Source organism: Dromaius novaehollandiae, chromosome 24 (genome assembly GCF_036370855.1).
Source record: "Dromaius novaehollandiae isolate bDroNov1 chromosome 24, bDroNov1.hap1, whole genome shotgun sequence".
Lineage (NCBI taxonomy): Eukaryota > Metazoa > Chordata > Aves > Casuariiformes > Dromaiidae > Dromaius > Dromaius novaehollandiae.
This window is the reverse complement of record NC_088121.1, coordinates 2,419,529-2,428,286: the sequence shown is the minus strand read 5'-3', so window position 1 is coordinate 2,428,286 and position 8,758 is coordinate 2,419,529. Positions and strand designations below refer to the sequence as shown.

Here is an 8,758-nt window from a genome sequence, read left to right as displayed (position 1 = left end):
AGAACTTTACTCATACCTTAAGTATGCAATGAAAGGTTGGAAGACTCACTATTCGCACTTGTATTTAGAGAATGAGAATTTGATGTATATCTTTCATTGCCCAAAGTGAAGGAAGAGAATTACGTTTGTCATAATCACTCTTAGAAAGAGGTGTTTTTGATACGGTCAAGAACCATATTACAAGAAACAGAAGGGCTGAAGCCAGAAATACGTTTATTTTGTAAAACAGGAATCAGTGCCACGTTGTACAGGCAGTTATCAGTTTTATAATAAAACCTTGTTCTTGGACTAACTCAAGCTGTATGGCCACTTTGTAAAGGGAAGAGAGCTGAGGCCCTTGTCATGAAACAGAAAAGATTTTGCTTTACTGTTGATAGTGACGTAGGTAGATGAGTTTCTGAGGATGAAACTTCTCTCTGCACAGTGGACATTCTGCCTGCAAAAGGAAAAGAAATTAGATATTGAATTGCTATTTTAAAAAGTTAAAAAAAATCTAAATACAACTGTTTAGCTACTTCTAGAAAACAAGCATCCATAACTATAAACAATTTTTTTCAGACCAATTTGTAATGCAAACTTAACCATGTAAAGCTTCTTAAGCTAGCTGTACCTAATTCAAAGTGCAGCTTGAGGTGACATGAGTATTTGAAATACAACCATAAAACCATGGCTGTCATAAACAGGATATAATACCGTTGCCTTAAAGTAACAGTCTTGGAGAAAAGTGACTTCGAGGATTTTCACCTCCAAGGAAAAAGTCCATCTAGCAAAGTCAATCAAGTGGTTGTCATTTCAAGATTTTACTGGAGATACTCAAGGATAATAGAACATCCAAGCTAAGAAATGTTGCTGTATACTAATTTTGGAGGTAATGGGTTCTTTTCTTTTTCCACCTTCATACTAAAAACACTTCCCCTTATTTTACTTGCAGCTCAAAGAGAACTAGCAGACTGATAGCCTCTTTGCCATCTTTACCTGAAAAATCAAGTGTTGCATTATGCATGTTTATACTTAATGTATTAAAGGCCAGTTTCATTGCAGAAATTTGGTTACATAACACACTTAGTAAACCAGAACCGTGGCTTTCTTTGAGGAGTATATCTTAAGTTTGCAATCGGTTCCTTTGTCCTCTCTGTTTCTTATGCAGTTTTCATCAGGACTACTATTTAACAAGCACTTCCTAAAACAGTAAGCCAAAAGGAACTAGACTGATTCTTAACAGTTCTTTGTCTTTTTGTAAACCTAGCCTATAATATAAACTACTACTTTGGTTAATTTTGTTAATGCACGTGGAATCAGAAAAACTGAAGTTCGAGCTGGTATGAGGAAACACTAACTTTTGCTAGAAGTACCATTTAAACGTATTTAACTGTGAAGTACAAGCTCCTCTTAATTCTCAAGATAAGAGCTTTTAAAATTTTCTATCTTTGGTTGATGAAACCTGTAAGAGAGTCAAAAGATTTATCAAGTCAGCACATGTTACCTTTTTAGTAAGTTTTAGTCTTTTGAAACAATTGTCAGTGTCAATGTTAAGAAAAGATAAACAAACTTAAGCCTCTGGACCTTAAACCAAAAAACCCAACTCTGTACTGTGGACTTCGAACTGCTATCAGAGTAGTAAATTAGTCACCAAGTCTTTAGGACAAAGAATAAAGCAAAGATACGATTATGGCGAATAGATTTTTTCAGATTCGAAATGTCACTATGTAATGTGTTTTTAACACTGGCTACCTACAGGCATGTGCATCTGGGACAGCTTTAGAGTGGACAGAGATACAAAAAAGAAATGTCCTCTAACAGATTTAGCTGTATTGCCAGTTACTGCTGAAACTGAAAACTGACAACTAAAATTGGCAGTAGACTGCCAAGTGTCCTTGTGTTATGTTCAAATTTCAGTTACCTCCAGTTTATTGGAAGTAAGCTACTTCATGCAGGGAGTCAACAAGGCAATTTCTAATGCTAACTCAGGTGAAACTCTTAAATTTCCAGAGATATTAGGGAATTGAGAACTAATCGTCATTCTAGATTACAAGAACAACTTTTTTTAATTGATGGCCAGACATGCAAGAAACCAAATAAGCTTGAACAAGGCTACAATACTAAAGAAACATCTACCTAGATTATTCTAAACTGGCTTTGAAAATATGTGTGAAAACAAGTTCATGATGTTTCAGCTTCCTACTGGAAACTCTTTAAGAGCCCAAACTAAAGTCTTCAGAAGTAGATGCAAATCCAATGCAAATCAGCATCTGCTTGCTACTTATCAGCTTAGTTGAATTCTTCCCAGTCTGTACTTGCCTTTAGAATCAGCTAAGTCATTTGCTTTTTCATTTCAGATTCATAAGGAGGTGAAATACTCAGGAGTTAATATCCTTGCATGAAAGGTGTATGTTAGTATTCAACAAATCTTACTCATGTTTTCATCAAATACCTTATCCTGAACAGTGTAAGTGATAAGTAACCTGTGTAAGGGAATGACTTTTCTAGTAACTGATTTCTCCTGATAACTGAGGTTAGGAAAACAGAAGTTTGGAACACTGTAGTCTAGCAGGATAGTTTCAGTCTAAGGGGCCCTATTTAGGTACCTGCTTCAGTTACACTCATTCTCAGTTTAGTAAGATAGTTTTCTGAAGGGAGCCCAGACTAGCTTTCAGTTCAGTATCACTCTGTAGTGAACTTGCATATCCAGCTGAAACTTCATTATGTTTGCTGTCTCCATTACATTTATCATTCAGAAACAAACTGCTGGTGTGCTGAAAAAATGCTAATTTTAGGGGAAAAAGAATAGTTTGGTTTGTGTTAGGCAAACTAACTTTTTTTTCTGAAACAGGATTAAATGAACCTGACTACCCAGTAGGAAGAGTATCTGTTTTCACAGGCTGGGAAAGAATGGCTGAGTAGTTCAGTATATTGCCACCCTTTCCCTGAAGCTAAATGAGACAGCTTCTGACAGTATTGAGGTAAGACTTGCATACATTGGCTAAGTCTTTACAAACGTATCTGAAATGACTGGATGTTCTCTAGTTTGTATCAAGGTATTGTTAGAAAGGAAGTAGCTTGCACAAGCTGTGTTCTACTTTGTCTTCATATGTTCCATCTATTCTGGAACTTAACAGGCTGTATAGGTATAACCTTGGTGGATTTAAATAGGGGGCTTTGATAGTGATAGTTTGGCTACGCTAATTCCATTGTCAAGATCCATTTGGGATCTTTGGGAAATATTCTGAGAAATAGTATTTGCCTGATCCTGTTCCACAGCTATACTAGTATCAATGTCAGAAAATTTTAAGTAGATCGCTCATGTCTAAAACAGCTGCAGTAATACATCTGAATTATAACACAGATATAAGCTCAGTGGTAAAAAATTTAATTTGTAAGTAGCCTTTGATGCCTTTTTTTCTTCTGGCAAACAGTTCACTCTGCAGAGAAAATGAATGGCTAACACCTTGTCTTATTCCAAGCTGTCTATTAAAACCTTACTGGACAAAAATTCTGTTGTAACTTATTAATCCAGAGCAAAATCCAACCTTAAAATATCATGCATAACAATAATTGGCCCAGTTTGGTTGTAACTTATTTATTCACTTTCATTGCAAATCAGTCTTAAATGAGAGGGCTTCAGAAGATCAACTTATCTTGCTCCATTTCATATAGAATTAGAACCTAGGTCTGTAGATAAATGAATTGTGTTCATGCCTGAGTTGCACAGGTAGTCCAATGGCATTTCAGTGGTCAGGCCAGAAAAATGATCACCTTATTTACCTCATCTTTAGGTCCTGCTGAACTCTTGGGGGGGGGGGGGGAAAGGTAGAGATTTAGGGTGCATCAGTAAAGGGAAAAGTACTATTTCAACACCCAGGCTGACAGGTATTTACAAGCAGAAATTTCATCATGTCTATCCTTTCAAGTCTGTATTTGTCCTGCTGTACTTACTTTGGTATTACACCACTCTGTGATGCATTCCCAGCAGAACAGGTGGCCACACGGTGTGGCTGTTGCACGTCTCCGTTCTTCCAAACACAAAGTGCAGCGGGAGCGGCGGCCAGTAGTCTTTTCCTCGGTCACATTTCTAATTAACATAGTTATATATTACTTAATTTTATGTAGCCTGCTTGCAAGAAATATTTGGTTATACAGAATCCTAAAGTAAACATTGTCTTCAAGTATTAACTCTGTTTGTGAAGACTTAAAAAGTATAAAAGCAAAGCATGAAATCTAAGAGATGCTTAAATCGATAAGGAATGCATCTCAAGTGTTACATTACATCAGGTTCTAACTTAAGTGAAAATGTAACTCCAGTGCTGTCCCTGTTCATAAAAATAGCTTTTACATTTCCCATTATTGCTTCCACCTCTTTCCTAGTAAATAAAGATCATCATACTTCTGATGAGCTAGACTGCGGTGCAGTTTCCATTCCTGCCTTGCTCTCTGCTTCTGTTTGAAGCTGTATATCTGAACACCAATTGTTAGAAGAAGATGAAAGAGTGAAGTTATTCCAAGAAACTTGTAACTTGATCGAATGCTCTGATCTTCTCTTTGCAATCCTCCAAAATACAGCTGCATAGTTCACAGAAATAAAGATGTTAAGTTATTGTAGTTTATCATGAAACTGCCCTCCCACTCCCCGTATCAGTAAAACTATTTGGGAATTCTCATTTCTGTCCCTCAAATTGACACATTAAGTTTCTTGGACCTATCAAACTGCTCTTTGGCTGTCTCTCTGTATATCTAATGTGTCCTGAATACATCAGGCTACACTTAACTGCTCTTTGTTCAAGGTCATTTGTCTTGAGTTGTCAGTCTGTCTATCAAAGCTACTACTGTAATCAGATTGTTGTTAGTTGGCTCTGAGCAAATAGTCAAACACCTCTTTTCCACATAGACAAGATCTTTGAGTAGGGAAGCGTTCAGGAGTCTTGTGTCTATACACAGCTCTGTGCCAGTGGCTGAGGATGTTTTTGAAAGATGCTTTTTGGAAAGACTGTGAAATTAAACGTTTCATGTGGAAAAAAAATCCTATCTAAATGTGTACTGATTTTTGTTAAAAACTGTATTTAAGTATTTTCCATGCATTTATAAAGCCACTTTTCAGTTTTTATTTATTAGTAGAAGACATCAGACTAGGTAATTTTAGTAAATAATTTTAGAATACTGTTTATAGCCATAGCCTTTAAACTGGAGGGACTCATAACCTCTCTATATAGTATTTAAAATCTCCCTCTTCACCCAGTCTGCACTGCCTGTATTGTAATCAGCTAAGGCCAAATTCTATATTCCTTTTACAAACATGGCATCCCAACAGAAGCCAAAATACAGCAATGGACACTATTTTCAAACAAGAAATAAATCTACTTACATATGTGATTCCTGTGATCCTTTTAGACAGGTGATAAAAAGTGCCATTTATATAGAATATTGCCAGATGCAGTCGACGAAACAAAGGAATGCATTGTTTAAGAACATACACAATTTGTAAGACTGTTTTCTTCTGCTGTTCTGGCAGTTTCCCAACTTGTTTCTGTATCCAGTTTCGTACTGAAGTCCTATCCAATAAGCTGCGTGCTGGGTTGCTCTGCTGGGTTCTAGACCCATCAGCTTCTATCTGCAACTCATGTTCCAGATGCAGTAATCCCTTTTCTAAGCAATAGGGTACTACAGTATGAAGAGAAATCAAGATGGCCCGTCGAAGAAAAGAAGGCACCCTTTTCTTGGTTGAGTCAACTTGAACAACGTTAACGTACTCTTCACCCAGAGTCTGATAACCTAAATAGTGTGTGTAATGGAAAACAAACAGGATAAGATAACAATTGCAGTATCGTTCTCTGTACGGGTAGGCAGTGCTGACAGGTGACCTGGAGCTCAGGTGAGAACACAGGCCAAGTTTTGCAGTTTTCAAGTGTAGTTGCATTTTTTGTGTTGAGTGAGGTGAGTACTATGTTTATTATCACAATTCACTGTCTGCAGTGGATTTAAGTTTTAAAGCAGGCATACTTTTTCATACTGTCATGCGTCCTTTTTTTAAAAAGCAGCTTCTGCATTTAAAAGAACACGTACATCTAAGGAGTGATAAATCGTTGCATCTGAGCAGCAAATTTATAAAGCTTCTGACAATATAGCGTTATCATATTTAATAACAAGCATATAGAGGCACAGAGCAATAACGTGCATAGAGAAGCATAAACTTACCAACTGTTACATTGAAGAAAGTCAGCAAACGCATGCTGGTTGGTGGTCACAAACAAGTAGCAACCACGTAGGAGAGAAATCGCTCTTTTTTTCATACTATTACCCTCAGCATTTCTCCTAAATAAGCTACTATGCACATTACCTGACAAAGTGGTGAGGCTGAAGTAGGCTATATCAGAAAGCAGTTCAATCTCTTTTTTCCATTCCAGCCACCTCTTAGCACCTAAGAGGTCAGAGTCATAGTTATTTTAAATACATTTTTATTGATGTAAGCCCTCCTCTGGGAATGATCTCGCCCAAACGGTCCAATGCTGGATTAAAACAAAGGATCGGCCCACCTCCGCTGCCCGACGCGAGAGAAGCTCTAACAGGGGCGCGCAGCTGGGCGCCGATTATGTTTTTACGGGTGGATTTCGCAGTATTTACGATGTCGCCACAGTCCCGCCCTCCCGTTGCACGTCACCTCATCGCAACAGCGAACCCGGGGCCTGCCCCCTTCGGCCACAGCGCACCGGGAGCCGAGAGAAGCCCCCAGGGGAGGTGTTACCCGCGAGCCCGTGCAGCGCGGCGCCGGCCCCGCTCCGCAACCCGCTCCGGTACAGCTCGTCCTTCTGCCCGCAGCGCACCAGCTGCGCCGGGCCGGCGGGCGCCAGCGGCATCGCCCGCGGAAGTAGACGTAGCCCTCACGCAGCGGAAACGCCGGCCTCTACCGACGAACGCCGCCCCGCCGCGGGGCGCAAGACGTTGCGTCATGACGGTCCTCCCAAGAGGAGGGCGGGAGGGAGCGTGGCTGAGGAGAGGTTTTTGAAAGCGGCCGGAGTCCCTTTCCTTCCACCTCAGCGCTGTCGTTCCTGCTGCAGCTCGCGCGCTGCTCTGCGACCGTTGGCGCTGCCGCGCGCCAGCTTTCTCGCCATTAGCTGAGGCGCAGTCGCGCTCGCACTCCAGGGCCGGCGGGGGGAGCGCGGTCACGTTTCGCTCCCCTCCTCTCCCCTCCCCTGCGGTGCTACCGGTGGGTGCCCAGAAACCTGGTCAGCGCCTTGCCTTGGCTCTGCTGCCGGCCAGTGGCAGCTGCGTAGTCCTGTGTGTCCCCCGAGCGCGGTTCTTACGCGACCACAGAGCAGGCCAGCACGGGCTCGTCGCCTCCGCCCTGCGGGGCGGGGGCAGGTTCTGGTAGAGGTAAATCGTGTGGGCCACGTAAAAAGGGGCGTTTGGGCTCCGCGCTGTTGCGGGCCGCTGCGTGCGGTGGTGCTCTCCTCTGCGCGAACTGCCAGAAGAGTTTGAGAGTGGTCGTGTGCAGTACTGCCGAGCCCTCCTCTGTGCCTTAGCTGGAAGATGCATTTGCGTGTATGCTGAAGGAATCCTTGCTTCTAGAACACAGCGTCTCTCTGAGCAGCACTGTTTGTGTTTACTGACATAGTGTGTCAGCTAAGTGATTTCCTTTCATGGATGATTAATTCGCAGAAGATGGGATTTGGAAAGAAAAAGATGAATGAATCTCAATGTTAAAAGCTTAAAATCGCCAGTGTCTCTGATAAATTACTGTTGAAATTGCATCTAATCCCTAGTTTATTTGCTGCAGAGGCTTGAGTGGGTTCTAGGCAGAATCTAATAACTCGTGTAGTTGTAAGGTTTATTGGCCTCTATGGAGACAGCTAGCATTATATTAGCCATTTTGAGGCTGTTGCAGGTATGGCTAGCATCATATTTTTTTTCTGTGTGCCATCTACAAACAATAGCTTTTTTCACAAAGGTAAAAATAACAGTATTTTGAAAATGCTTACTACCAATATGTATCTTGAAATCTGATATATTCATTTTTTGTCAAAATATGCCTTAGCAGATTTTATAACTAACGTGACACATTAAACTCAATTTTGCAAAATGTGTAAGCAAAGGGAAAATTAAACACTTCCACAGTGTAATTGACTTGAGGAAATGACTCAGTTTGGATTAAAATGAATGTTTTCCAGAAAAGTTTGCAGGCTTCAATAGTAGCAGTTGAGAGTGAAACTGAGAGTACTCTGGAAGAATGAGCGCTCGTACTTGTTTTTCTTGTCATTGCTGAAACAGAAGCAAAGGTTATTAACAACATAACATAAGCACAGCTAAACTGGATATTTGTAGTCCTCTAGCTTTCAGTAGCCTGTTGTTAGTAATACTGCTTATGACACAAAAGTTCTAATCTGTTTTACTGCACCAGAAGGTGCAAATTATAAGTAATGGAATGATGAATCTTACAAGTAAATAACACTTCTCTACTGCATTGCTCCTTGCTCCAGCTGCATCTCAAATTTTTATTTGTTCTTGTGTGGAAGGGTATATAGCATACAAGAAATTGCAGATTGAACAATCTGTGGCTATGAAGTCAAGGTAAGAAAAACACTAGAACCTTTTATTTAGTGAAACAGTAGGGGGAGCACTTGTGTAAGATATATCCCATGATATTTCTTAATTTTCACATCTAGCCCATGCTTCTGATTTAAATCTTGACATACAGTGATTTGGTATGTCCCAAATTATCAAACTTGAAGTTGGTACCCCAAATCATAGCATTGTCTTAAAAATATGAAAT

General features: G+C 40.3%; 1 protein-coding gene across 4 annotated transcripts; it reads right to left on the bottom strand.

Annotated features, from left to right (window-relative positions):
* Positions 1–196: 196 nt before the first annotated feature.
* PEX10 (peroxisomal biogenesis factor 10) lies at positions 197–7,346 on the bottom strand. Of its 4 annotated transcripts, none has more exons than XM_064525438.1 (6): positions 7,228–7,346; positions 6,187–6,409; positions 5,357–5,763; positions 4,382–4,557; positions 3,934–4,069; positions 197–436 (listed from the first exon to the last, which is right to left on the bottom strand). In XM_064525438.1, exons 2-6 carry the CDS (start codon positions 6,218–6,220, stop codon positions 365–367), a joined length of 825 nt encoding a protein of 274 aa, XP_064381508.1. In that variant the 5' UTR covers positions 6,221–6,409; positions 7,228–7,346; the 3' UTR covers positions 197–364. The 4 variants fall into 4 exon arrangements, with proteins under 4 accessions (XP_064381508.1, XP_025952410.1, XP_025952411.1 ...); XM_026096625.2 differs by lacking the exon at positions 7,228–7,346 and adding an exon at positions 6,734–7,150 and having other exon boundaries at positions 6,329–6,409; XM_026096626.2 differs by lacking the exon at positions 7,228–7,346 and adding an exon at positions 6,650–6,766.
* Positions 7,347–8,758: the final 1,412 nt, after the last annotated feature.

Bases quoted from the DNA above. Each gene is read 5' to 3' on its own strand.
- PEX10 (XM_026096625.2), bottom strand. From the start codon at position 6,845: ATGCCGCTGGCGCCCGCCGGCCCGGCGCAGCTGGTGCGCTGCGGGCAG. The intron at 5,764-6,328 runs GTAATGTGCATA...CACACTATTTAG, and splicing joins CAGCCTCACCACTTTGTCAG to GTTATCAGACTCTGGGTGAA. The intron at 4,070-4,381 runs GTATGATGATCT...TATGTTAATTAG, and splicing joins CGCAGTCTAGCTCATCAGAA to AAATGTGACCGAGGAAAAGA.